Raw genomic sequence first — 14,183 nt, forward strand, 5'->3', positions numbered from 1 at the left:
TAGGAACTGCAGAAAGACGGATCTTAGGAAATTTAAAACAACAACCAAAAAAAAAAAAAGTACACTGAACAATAGAAAAAAAAATCCAGGAGAGAATCCTGCACTTTGGGGAAATGTAGCGGTGGTTTTTCCACATCTACAGACCCCCTGCCTCAGCTCAACCAACCAGCAAAGCTCTATGCAGGCCTTTTCACAACCGGGCCCTCTCCTGCTTTGAAAATGATTTAATCCATTCTATAGAGACTGCCATGTCCACAAGCAAGGTAGGAGCCCAGTCGGTGTCTTGGGATATTGATACACATTGCTTAATACAGATGTGTCACTCAAGCTGCAACTGGAACATTCCACCTGCTCTGGGGTGTAGCAAGTACTTCCAAAACTCAACACATACAAAGGTAGCACATCTGAATACAGCACCATACGCAGATCCACTGTTTGAGATCAGACCAACAGCTGCCCTGCAGCAACGCACAACTGAGCAACTGCTGTGTTAGCTGTGACCTACAGCTATTTACAAAGGGATATACCAAATGAAACCTATCTTGGTGAAGTGCAATGTGTTGTGATGTACGTTGCGGTTCCAGGCACTTCCTTGTATCAACTACCAACAACCAGGCTTTTTTTTTCAGAAGCTCAGTTCATTTCGTGAAAGAAACAGAGCTGCTCTCTTCAGTCTAGAAACGTAAAGAAGTATCTAATTCCTGGCAAGTTCCTAGTCTCTACAGCATGTGCATTTCAACGTTGACCAGGCTCCCAGTGCAGCCAGGAACGCCCTGTGCAAATACAGCCCACGTTCTTTGCTGCCTGATAAGAGTGCACAGTGCACACTGGCTTAGTGGGTAGCAGGGTTAAGAATGTACACTTCCATGGCACATCCTGTGTTGCATTTTTACACCACTGGCACCCACATCTCATAAAGATGCTGCAAGAGACAAAGGTAGGTCGTGAAAGGGATGCTCTGTCGTATTTATTACCACAATGAGTAAATGACAATCAGACCTTAAGGCTCATCAGCGTCATTCAAACCTCTAATCTTTACTGCCCTGCCCTCCTCTACACATCCCATAACCCAGGATGACCCTAGAAAAGCACCAGCCCAGTCATCTACAAAGTGCACTGGTAATGAGCACTACACCATGGGCAGGGTCGACCTTTGGCCTTCCTGCCAACGGTGACAATTTTAAATGCTTTATTGCCTGCATAAGCAAAGTTGAGGAATAGCTAAAATATGCTGAGTATGACTACATTTATCAAGTAATATACAGCAGGAATTTCTTCTATGATTAAACCTAACAAAATATATGTACCCATGTAAGATATCTCACTGTCTTGTCTCTTCTATGCCAACGACAACAACAACAAAAAAACAAACGCAAAAGAAAATAGATGAACGTTAACCCCCACATCACTGTAGTTTACTCTCCACAGCACAAGCTTTCCTCCTCCTCCTCTTTTGCAGCCCTTTCTGATCACCTCCAATGAATCCAAGGTGTCCCATGGTCATTGACACACTCACCACATGGTGCTCACACCCCTATCTTCACGAAAGTAATAGGGTAAAATGCTGAAGCAACCAGGGAAAACACAAGCTCTCACCATGAAAAAGGACACACCAAGCTACAGAATGCAAAACAATACAACTATGCATTAGTTCTGTTGGGAGAAGTGCCTCCCTACAACACTGAGGTCCTTAAAACCTGTTTGATCAGTTCCAGTCTCCTAAATCCCTGAAGCCCATACCAGTACTGCCTGTTGGCCAAACTAAGGCCCACAGAAATTATGCAAGTTATCCAAAGCTTCCCACGTGGGAATGGGAACAAGTATAACTGCTGAGAACACCCACCACAAACTAACTTAAACACCTGGTTTTACTTTGCTTCCCTTAGCTAGTTGTTTGCTGCTTTCAGTGAGAACAGCAGGACCCACAGATAAACCAGACAGACAGATACCTCAAGGAAACTTCTCCATCCCTCCACCATATTGAGGGCCTGGTTTTCCCAGCACATGGTTCCTCCAGAGCTCTTCACTTCACCCCAGCAGGATGCAAATCACTGCAAGGGGCACCTCCATTCCCAGCCTCGCATTTGCAGAATGATAAACTAAAGCTTATAAAAGGCAATTTGCCCTAATGCCCTCCTGTTTGATTTGAACCATGATAATAGCGTTATGACAGGGATCAAAAGGCAAGAACTGGAGAAAAGGAGGTGACAGCACATTCTGCCTTCTCTTTCTGGTAAAGTTTCCAAACTCTTACTCTCCATGAGATGAACAAGAGACAGAAATACAGAGCCTGTCAAGGAGCAAAAAATGAAGATTCACCCAGCAAACATTAAGAATATATACAGGAGAACTCAGTTGTTTTCTTTTCTGCCTAAAATAAATGTCTCAAATAAGTGCTTCAAGTAACTTTCAAGTATTAAAAATAGTTTATGAAACACTGGTGCCTTTAAGCTGTCTCCTTCTAAGGAGAAGTTCCCAGCAAGCATGATGGGAAAAACGAAGACCCAACAGCAATTCATTTCCAGCTCATCCTATAAATTGCATTTTTACTTCAATCTCTAATTGACCTAAGAAAGCTACGCATAAGTTAACAACCTACGACACAAAGGTGATGACAGCACAGTAGCAATTTATTGGACTTATTCTGGACTCCTTGATTTGGTTGGATTTTACTTTTGGAATGAGCAACAAGGGAACTTTTTATTTAATAAATTTATTTATTTTTAACCGGGGAACATAAAAGTTTCTCTACTTCATCCTGTGCCTGCAGGAGGGTTGACCTCTGTTTTCCTGGTAATAAAACTTTTCTTTCCCAGTCTTTCTTTATGTTACACATACCAAGCTTGTGACTTTAGGCTGCTATTTCAGAATCAGAAAGTTCTCAGAGTTTTGGAGAAAATGCATGGTATTCTCAAAGCCATGGCTGGGACTGCTCTGTCTACAACACACGGTCACGCATTGTAGACACACTTACGTTAGCCTTGATCTTCCTAGGGAAATGAGCAGCAGCAAAAAGGACAGGGTGACATTGACTTAAGTCCAGATCAACACCGTAACTACGTATCTCATGCTCTACTTCAGATTAACCAGTTCGGGTGGAAAAGATGCCACTATTAACAGCCCTAAAAGATAAGACTGCTTTTCCAGCTACCCTGTACAGGCACTGCCCCAAGTCCTGCACAAATATGCCTCTTCCAGCACAGAGCATGCAGACGGGCTGATCTGCACAGGTCTTGCTTGGCATTGACATCTCAGCCTTGCTCACACCACTGGCCAAACCAAACTGAGCAACAACCCACCATGGTGAGTGAAAATGTTAAACCTGACTTCACAACGAGAACTGCCTTCAGATCCTTCCTACTAATTTTCTTAAGCCCTGGTATAGACTCATCAAACATTCTGCTGCAACCCTGTTTGCAAAGATGCACTCTATCTCTAAATGGTTAGAAAAAACAAGCTCACACCCCCTCATCTCTTCTATAACACAGAAGAAAAAGGCACCATTAACAGTGCCCTTTTTACAGCACAGAGCAGCAATGCACTGCCTTGCCTGCATGGTACTTTCTTTAGAGGGGAAGAGTATCTGCAAGTCATCTCAATACTTGGTTTCTAGATTTGCAACTGATGAATTTGACTTGTTTCCACAGAATCAAAGTCTCTCTCCAAATATTTGAAGTATCTGGGGTAAATCTTTTATTAAAGCTAAACTGTATGATAACCTCACTGAGACTGCAAGTCCGCTGATGGTACACAAGCTGTTGCATGTGGAATTTAGGATATTTTGGTCTCAAATTAAAAAAGTCCTCCAAAATAGAAAAGTCCCCCAAAAGTAGCAATAAAAGTATTGTAACTTTATCCAAATGCTCACACAGGGAAAGACACCATGGGACTGCTTCAGCACAAGGTTTGAAAAGTGCCAGAAGCAGGAGTCTCCCATCCCTGCTCACATCATTAAAGACTAGAGCAATCCCAATAGAAGCAGTGCACGTCATGACAGTCAGAAAACTTGCTGGCATTTGGAATTCATTCAGAAAGATTTTCAGCTAACATTTAGGGGGGGGTGACACAAATGACAGAACTCACAGACAAGACTGTTAAGAATGGGCATCTGCATTCTGCATTCATATTTACACCCACAGGAAACAGCTGAAGCATTTGGCATTTTCCATGCACCTTAATAGCAGCTGTCAGCACCTCCAAAATACAGGCTCATTACTTTGCAATTTAACCCCCAGACTTTCAGATTAGGTAATGGTCCAGTACAACCATCTGACCTGTTCTATGGCACAAACCACAGAACCTTCCCTCACCAAGACCTCCAGCATAACCAGTGACCTGTCAAAACACTTAACTCTGTAGAAATAATAAGAAAAACGATTGCAAATTGATTAGCTTCAGCTAACTGGGAAGCTAACTTGAGGTTAAGGAATAACTTTAAATGATTATTTCCCCCTGATGAGAATATATCATTTCCATTGCAATGCTGACAAATGTTATATTCCAACCATACTCTCTAAACTGTATCCAGAATCTACAGAAACATCATGAAAATCTGGGGCTGGCAGCACACTGCAGCTGGTCTCCATCCTGCTTAGGTCTGATATTCAGTAGTGGTCTAGCATTCAGTATTCCATAAGGAGACTGACAGCTGCAATCCTACCACAAACATTAGCACACACAAGTCTTCCACTGTCTGTTACCAACAAGCACTCCAGCTTCCAGACCAGGTAACAAATGAAGTGCTGAGCACTCTGTCTGCCTCAGCCCAAGAAATAAGGTGCTGCAGAAACACAGCAGCATGAGCTAAAACCCATCCAGCAAGGAGCAGGAGAGGACGATCCCTACAGACAGTTCCTCATGCTGAGGAGTCCTTCCAATTCAACAACTACGCCCACATGAACTAACAGCTTTTGAGTAGGTTTGTGGTCACATACAGGCGGTGACATGCCTGACCCGTTGTAACACAGTTGTAACCTGGCTCTCCCAGGAATGCTGTGGCTCCAGTGTGGCATGGAGCTCAGGAGCCTTGGTAAGTCCAGCTGAGAAACAAAGTCCGTCCCCTGCCACACCAGCACAGTTTTGCAACCTCAAAATGAAGACCTGGTTTGCCTCCAGGCAGCTTCAAGAACAAGCACAGGGCAGGCCCCAAAGACACGTCCTTCAGTACAGCCTGTTCTGAACACCTCAGCAGAGACATCTGTGAAGGGGAACAAAGACGAATGCGGAGCCAGTGTGAAGAGTGGCTTGAATTTTGAAATTTACTTTTCTGAATGTGTCCTTCGGGTTTACCCTGCTTCTGTGGGCTGCGGAAACATGCAGTCAAAAGGAAGTCAAGTCCCACATTCAAAACTTAAATGAGCCAGCAAAAGTCAAAAAGAGATTACACAGTCTTTCGTTTTAGAATTAGCTTGTACAGCATCTATCCTTTTACACACTTTTCTTAATCAAATGGATAGCTTTTGAAATAGGTGAAAGGCTAAACACATGAAACAATAGATATTCAAGTATACAGTGGTCCACTGATCAACACAGAAGTCAGACAGCAGAGGTAAGTCTGCTACAGAGCTCCAAAAACTAGGCTGAAATCACAGGAACACACAGTATGTGTTTCTATATGTAAACAAGTGCAATAATAGCACTTAAGTGAAAGCTCTAACCACAACCACTTAATTCATGGCTTCTCATTTCCACCAAACGCAGGTTCTTCAAATCACTGGCTGCTGCAAAGACCTGCAGAAAGGTCAGCACAACTTTGGATAGTCTCCTTCTGCAATGTACAGAACAAGACAACCAAGACAGGTTTTGTTTGACCTCTGCTGCTAGGTTAAACAAACTGTGCGATAACCCTGCCCAAAACAGCCGGCACGTATAAAGGCAGCAGGCTGCCCCAGCTCCTTATGGCTGGTTTATCTTAGATAAACCCATGACCTTGACAGACCAGTGAAGTACAATTTTCAACACCTGCAGTGTTATGAACAAAGCAAGTGAGTGGCATTACAACCTTCAAAACAGCAAAGTATGCTACACCCACAGACCTCAGATTCCCAAAGCTTAAAATACGTTACAGAAACAATTTTGGTTTTTCAGAATGACAGAGGATTCAAGAGACTGCTCTCTTGCTGAACTTTTCCAACTCACAGGGTTACCTTAAGCAAAATAAGTTAGCAATCGATGAAAGATGATGTCCGTTGTTAAGTTTACCTCCCTTTTTCTGCTAAGGACATCACTGCTCATGCTCAGTACTGTATCTTCATACCCTCCATGCTACAAAAGCGAATTTCCTAAGATTGTTTTCCAAAGAAAACAGTAATGTACCCTGTTTTCTCTGCCTTGAAAAGGCTGGATTTGAGGTCACAGGGTTAAGAACTGGAGGGACTGCAGGAATGTGATGATCAACGAACTGAATTCCACCAAAACTCACCTTCTCTATGGAAAATTATGTTCATACCCAAACTCTTAAAACTCAGGGAACAGTAGACATAAACGCAAATACTGCAGTATGGTTTATTCTTCAGCAGGTCAAGAAATGGTAGAATTTCTTCAGTCTACATTCAGATCAGAAGGAATAGGTGTCTATGTACATACAGATAGACACACACACAGGTATATAAAAGCATGTCTTTTAACGCTCAGCATTTCTCTCACATGCTGCAGGCCACTCAAACCAAGGTCCATAAACACAATGTCATATATATTCCTGTCAAGTTACTGTTGCCTGACAAACACAGATGTGGGGCATTTACTTTGTATTGTGTCCACATTTCTGAAAAAGAGAAATGTTTTCTGCTTGCATTCAGCTTTCATCTCCCAGTGCAAGCTAGGTCATTTACGTCAAGCAACTTATTTGTATCAATATACAATAATAAATGATCTGAGATGTGCAGAAATACAAGACTCGGGAACTTGTATTCCTTAGCTATCAGTTGGTGAAGGACTAGTTAATATTTAACAGATTAAAGTTTGAGCTGCTTTAATATCAGAGAGTTGCTTCTTTTGTAAATACTCAGGAGATGCTCCATTACAACATCTGCAGAACTGACATGAACATCTGTAGAAGCAGAGACCCATCGCTGCATCAGGATGACAGCAGCGTAAACAAAGACCAACAAGAAAAGAATTTTACAGACAGTGCCCCACGGAAACATGGAGCTCTTCAGTACACAAACTGCTTTGTTTTGCTGTAAATTTCTATTTACTTACTGTTTCTGGGTGTTCCCTTATTGTTTTAAGGTTCACCATACTAACATGAGCATGTCAGAGGCAACTTCACCATGCCATAGACTGTTGCTAAGTGATCCTCTGCAAACACACAAAATTCTTCAGGCAAAAGCGTAAACAACCCTAATAGATTCAATGAACAAAGTTGCACCACATCAACCTTAAGAAAATTCAGAAGAAATTCGAATTCACAATCACCACCAATGATACTTTGTGAGCCTATCCACTGGAACTGAAGTAAACTGTCTAATAGCTCTTCTTTTAAATATTAATGTGATGGTAATACCGCATTAAAACTTGGCTACAGACAGATGTGTCAGGGCATTAATGAAGGATATCTCCAAGACAGCATCTCTGTGGACAGACTATTTTCATACACATACATTTACATTGCAATTCCTTACACAAAGCAAAACAGTCAGCACCTTGCAACATATATATGCTGTAAACAGACTTAAGACTCCATAAGAATATTTGACTGCAGTTATAAAAAGCAATCCTCAAAAACTGGGAATATTCAGCACTGCTACAGACTCAGTCAAAAAGATCCAGAATAGATCCAAGTGCACCGACCTAATCTTATGAGCAGCTTAAATTAGTTTAGAAGAGACCTAGCTGCCAATAATATCCAGGATAAGCAATTGCAGCATCTAGCAAAAGCAAGCAGAAGAGGGCCTGGGCACTGAGCACACCTGCTGGAACAGACCCGGGAGCTGAGGCTGGTGCAGGAGCATCATTGCTGGGACCTGCCCGAGCTCCACTCTGCCCTTTTGGCTACAAGTGAGACGAGCAGGAGCATGAGGGTGGATCTGCCACCAGAAGGGAGCCAATGCTCTCTCTAGCTCCTTTTTGATCACTTAGTTCACTAAGTCAGCCATTAAGGGCTTGAATGGCATGAATTCACCGCAGCAGCCTTCAGAACACCTAATCTGCTTTGCCTCCGTTTCAAACTGCTTTGTTCTCACAGTTCAAAAGAAAAACTTCTGCTTCCCCCTTTATAGCTGCTGTTCTTTTTTTTTCAACCACTTAAGGACATTTCCATAAAAGAAGGGGTATTACAAGATAAGCTCAACTAAGTCATAAGAACGAACATTTTCCAAGCTCACCTAAAGTAAAACGATCTCTCTGCAGTCAACGTAAATTCTCTATGGACTGCAGTTAGCTCGTCGTCCAATCCTTGCGATCAGCAAGGCAGTGAGCAATCCTAACACAGGAACTCCGTGCTGCTACAGGACAGCAGGGTTGTGCAATGAAGATTCTTGTGCAAGAAAACATTTTCAGATGCACTTAGACCTTTGAGTAAAGGAAGCTTTTGGCTCCAATCAACAATTTACTATGAAAACAAATCTAAAAAGCTCTTCTCTGTTTGCAAATTCAGCCAGAAACTCCTCTGCAACAGTTGTTTCCCTTAGATCTCAGTCTCTTAGCTCAGCCCTAATGGCATCTTTTTCATTCCCACCTTCAGATGACTCTGTCAAAACACTGTAAATAACTAGTTTGCATTTGGGCAGGGGAAGTTTTATTTAAAATAAAAGCTCTTCACTAACTACTGAAGTAAATACCCACTTTAGAACAAATACTCAAGGACACGAGACCCATGTAACCCAATGTATATAGCAACCTTAACTTAGATACAAAATCCCTTCGATTCAGGGAAGCACACCGCTTGGGAAACTAAATGAGAATACAGCAAATTACTGAAGCAACCTCAGGCTGAAAAGCTGTGATCAATGAAATTGAGTGAGGTGGCTTGTATCCTAGATAACAGCCAAGGAACAGGACAAGTCCTGGATCTACTCTATAGACTGAACACAGGCTTGGGTTTGTTTTGCTTAAAAGCACAGCTGAATCAGAGGGCACCTGGAAACTAAGCCTCCTAGGAACAAAACTATACAGCTTTGTGGAAGAGTTAGCAGGAGTAGTGCAGACCCCATACTTTGTCAGCAGCACAACATCTTCAGATATCCTAACAGTATCATCCCTGATGCGAATCTGCGCAATAGATATGAATTCCTGCAAACCTGACAGGAGGCTTCTTTCTCCAGGCACCCTCCACAGTCTGTGAAAGGAAAGTTAACTCCAGACCTGAATCCTCCCTTCAGAAAGAACTGTTCAAAAAGGGGGGCCCTCTTTCCACCACTTACTAAGGGGACCGCTTAGGACTGATCATCTTTCCTCAGATATCCAATGAATATTTCAATCCATTTATTAACAATTGCTGGACCACCATCGCTCCTGCAATAGCCAGGAGAGAACAACATTCATCTCATCCAGGAAACTGAAGCAGCCATCTCCTTTCTGACAAGTAATGTGAGAGAAGAGAGATGAAAAAAAAAAAAAACCAACAACACAAAAACCCTCTCAAATTTTCCATAGATGTGACCTCATGATAAGAAGAAACATTTTGGATACACACCTCCACCTCATTTTAGAGAAACTATGTTTATAATCATCTGCATTTCTACTGGTTCTCTTCCTTCCCCATCAGACTCAGAAACTCCCGCCCAAAGCTATTAACTGCACTGTTTTTGGTCACTAGCAAATATTCTCAAAAACTATAGAGACAGTGATTAAAAATAATTTATCGAGAAGTATCCAAGAGCTTCCATCAATATGCACAGCACACAGCAGAAGTCGAGAAACGTTAGGTCTGCTGTCTTTAAATACCATGTTTCATTGGCTCATCATTCAATCTTGTGACAGTAATGAACTTATCTCATTTAACTGTGAAGCACTACAAGACAGAACAAGCATGCAATAAAATGAATCTCCAGATGCAAGCATCTCAGATCACAGCTAAGATCAAAGAAGTAATTTTTGCAGAAGCTGAAGAAAGGAAGAGTCAGTAGTAAGAGACTTCCCCACACTCCACTGTTTTGATTATATTCTTCCTATGAAGCTTTTGATTGAAGCAAGTCCTAGCTATGGTGGGAGATGATGGACACTTCTCCCAAGGGAACATCCCTGTCATTGTGGAACAAAACCCCAAGACTAAAGACAAGGTTAGAACTACCATCACAAGAGTAAGCTTGCAGCTCTGCTTGAGCAGGAGAACCAAATGATTTCACTTGGATCAGAGGCCCCTTTCCCTCCTACTCCAAGAAAAAAAAAAACTTCAGAAGAAAAATGTCAAAAGAGCCATGTGCATATCTGGACTTCAATATTAACTCGGCAGTTTCAGCAAGCCACAGGTGACAGGTTGGTTTTAAAAGATACTCTATTTGCCCTGGTTTGATACAATAACACTTGCATCCAGTGAGATGAATAATCTTATTGTTTAATGCAGCCTAACATTAAAGTTTGTTCTTTGGTGACCCATGGGTGCCACTGCAGTAAGCGTGATTAACAGAAGCAGTGTTTAAGTGCTGCTTTGTGCAAAGACTTGACTATATGCTGCAAAATATTCCTAGTTAAAAGCAAGCAGATAGGAAGTTCTATTCCCAAGCATAAGAATCATTATTTGCTTTAAGGTCTTACTTTTATCCATACTGTTTCCTGAGGATGGTTTTATGAAGCTTTACAGTTTGTGTAACTATCTGGGAAGATACATGTTAATGGCTGAAAGACTACTACAGACAGCAGCCTTCAGAAATCACCAGCGCCCATTATTACTCCTCCCTTATACACTCATCTTACTCTACATCTGCTCAATTCAGATATCTCAAATCAACTTAAATGGCATTCCAGTAAATGGAAAGGTATCTTCTCTAGAAAGCAGACTTTTTAAGAGTGCTCAAAGTGCCTGCAATAAGTGGGACATCTCCCCACTGCAATCTCAGTCCCATTATAGTCAAATAAACCTTTGGCAATGCTCCCAGAGCGATTAGACTTCTATACAAGGCATCCCAGCTCCAAGCACTCAGCACTGGTAGGCATGACCATCTCATCATGACATATCCAGGAGATGGGAGAAGACAAATGAGTTTAGAAGAGAAGGCTTCACATGCCAAAGCAGCACAAGCTCAAATGAAGGCTTCTCACTACAGATTTCAAAATCTTAGTAATGTTTTCACTCACCCAAGAAATTCTGGCAGGTAACTTCAGAGTCCACACCTCACCCAAAGCTGGTGGGATTCAAAGTCAAAAGAAAGCAATCCAACCAGTCTGTAAGAGACTGTATATCTCTGAGCCACAAACACTTTCTCTCAGATCTCACATTCACCCCCCAAGAATAAAGATCTAACTGCATTTTCATTGACTTAATTCTTAAAAATTAGACTAAGTAAGTGCTTATTTATTTAATCCGTTCAATCAGCATGATGGAAATGTTCTGTTGTTTTCTCTCCCTTCCCTGCCCCACCAGATGTATATATATTCTTCTTCCCCACTGGACCAGAAAGGGCCATGCTGTACCTTCCTGACCGGTCTGCTGATGCAATAGGTAGCAATGTGCCAAAGCCATCTCTGCCTGTTCTGGAACCTGTGCTCCACTCCTGCCGGGCACTGCTGCTCCTTAGGTACCACAATGGTCTCATGTAGAAGGATCTCCTCTTCTGAGAAGGATCAGAGGCCTGGCATTTGTTCTTCCACAGTCCCGCTATTCCTGAGGGACAAAGCTACAACTTTTGTTTATTACTGCAGCTTTTTATTTTTTGAAGACCCCACTCTGAGGCTCCCCAAACGCTAAGCAGTATCACTGCATGCTTCTGTGTTATAATCTTCTCAAGATTTTAACCAGCTGCCCTCACCCCCCAGCACACACAAAGCACCAAGACGACCCAGACTAAGGAGGGTTGGAGGGCTTTCGCAGCATCATTTCCAAAAATGCAATACGGACAAAGCTGACTGCCATACTGAGGAGAACACGCACTGTAACGACGGGCTGCCATGCATGTAAAAATAAAACTTTCTTCTCCCTGTACTACAGAGCCAGCTCTCCAACATCTCAATAAACCTGCTTGCTTTGGAAGCTTTCCAGTCACATCTTTCTGTACATGCTGCTGGATATATACTTTATAAGCTCTCTTCTCGTTAGAATGCTGCTGTTCCAAGCTTATTCCATTAATACTTCATGTGAAAATAAACCTCTCTGCATTTCAAGAAAACAACTGTTCCCTGGCAACAATTAGTGGAAACTCTTGCCATTGGTATTTCACTTTGATTGAAGATTTAGGAAGGGGGGAAGGGACCCTCAATTCTCCTTTGCTGTCATCAGTAAAACCCACAGCCCAAAGGACAGTTTTCTTCTCGAAAGTAAAAGATTTCAAATATCTCAATTCCCAGAGGGCTGAAGGGAAAGAAAGGAAAAACAAAACAGCAGCCTAGACCATTGTAACTACTACAATCAGCTGTTCCACACTGAAAAACATGTTGTCCTCCATATCCCATTGCTATTAAAAAATGTGCAGCTTGAAATACAATGACTAATCCCACTTTTATAGCCAACCAACTAGAACATCTCTCCAAGATAAAAGAGAGCATTAGTGCTCATTAGAACCAAAAATACACATGGAAAATAGGAAATTTAACTATTTTAAAATTTGAAAGGAAAAAAAAAGTGAGCTAGAGCTCTAGGAAAGCTTGGGTGTGGAAGTGCTCGAAAGGGCTTTGAAGTCCCGAGAAGTATGAAGGCTCCAAACTTTGTCACACAAAGACGGAACTGGCAATCTGTCAGAAGCCAAAGGGCTGCAGCTAATTATTCTGGATTTGCATAGCTTGTGAAGCAAAAATAAATGCATGTCCCCATCAGAGGTACTTGTGATGATTTCCACTTCACTGCACATGTTTTCAATCTTACATTCTTCAAACGAAGCCAAACAGATTTTTTCCTGAAAAACAAGGTATATGGACATGTTCTTTCTTTTCCTCACCAATGCACAGTCATAAGAAATAGAATACTCTACTGGCCGAAGAAAAGCTGACAGTATGCAAATCTAAATTTGGCCCTACATTAATTTTGAGGGGTGAAACTGAACAAAAGCAAGCTTTAAAAAAAAAAGTTCAGAAACAGCTTTATGTTTTAGAAACTGCTCAAAACTCATATTTGCTAGATTCCATTAATATAAAAGATTTATTTATTACTGTTAATGCCTAATTAGCCAATCACTGCATAACTACGGAAGTAGTCTTCTCCTTGAAAAAGTGATGAAAGAAATTAAGAAAGGCTTTTGTTGAAGCACTTAGTGCCCTGGCAGCCTAGTGCCAGCACCAAAGCTGCTGCCTGCCCAGTGGCCTATGGCCATGGTACTACTGGGGCTCTGGGTACATGTCACCATGCAGGGCATCGCCATCCTCTTGAGGAGGAAGAACGCTGGCTTCCTCCTCAAGTGGCTCCAGCTGCAAGAGGCTGGGGCAGCTGGCAAATAAAAAAATTGGGATGACAGGGAATTGCCCAGGGTCTGAGCACCCACAGCTCCCCAGACATCTGAGCTGTACCCTGTTCCATGTAGCTCTGTCAGCACAGCTGCCAGAACACCAGTGGGGCTGGAAGAGCAACAGCATTCCTGTAGAGTTTGCACACGGCCTTCAGTCCTTTTTTGTTTTGGTTTGGTTTTTTTTTTCAGTTCCCATCTTAAAAATGGAACAACAGCATTTCCTTACCTCTCTGTGTACAAGCAAGATAAGCACCCTAACACGGTGGCGGTGATGCCTACCTAAAAACCAAGAAAACAGCCTGCCACAAGGTAAGAGATTGAGCACAGTCCTCGATTCAGGGAGATTTCTGTTTGGCTTTCCTTCTGATATAATAATGGTTTGTAGCTGCCCCACTGACTAGGATTTAAGTCTCGAGAAGCAAATCTAGGTCCAAAACAACCCCCAACCTTATGCTATTACTCAGACTTCTGCCACCGGAAAAGATGACATGAGCTAGCCTGATCAGAATAAATCTGAGGCTCCCAAATGTTTGGGTGCAGGCTCAGACTTTGGAAAGGCTCAGACTTTGGAAATTTCATAACTTTGAAAGCTTTTTATTTGATTCATCTTCTGCACTACCTTTTAAGCTAGACAGCTTGATGGATATTCGT

At 42.1% G+C, this 14,183-nt stretch overlaps 1 protein-coding gene across 7 annotated transcripts in view; it reads right to left on the bottom strand.

The window, feature by feature from the left end:
• Nucleotides 1–14,183, bottom strand: part of ITPK1 (inositol-tetrakisphosphate 1-kinase) — a 134,005-nt gene that overhangs the window by 84,732 nt on the left and 35,090 nt on the right. Inside the window, exon 1 of one of the 7 annotated variants that reach the window (XM_040701044.2) lies at nt 1,950–7,010. The exons of the other annotated variants lie outside the window; for them this stretch is intronic. Within the exon in view, the coding sequence (XP_040556978.1) occupies nt 1,950–2,006 (57 nt within the window). The 5' untranslated portion in view covers nt 2,007–7,010. Of the gene's footprint in view, nt 1–1,949; nt 7,011–14,183 lie in introns of those variants that run through there. 7 annotated transcript variants of the gene reach the window in all.

The sequence above is a fragment of the Gallus gallus genome, chromosome 5 (genome assembly GCF_016699485.2).
Source record: "Gallus gallus isolate bGalGal1 chromosome 5, bGalGal1.mat.broiler.GRCg7b, whole genome shotgun sequence".
NCBI classification, from domain to species: Eukaryota; Metazoa; Chordata; class Aves; order Galliformes; family Phasianidae; genus Gallus; species Gallus gallus.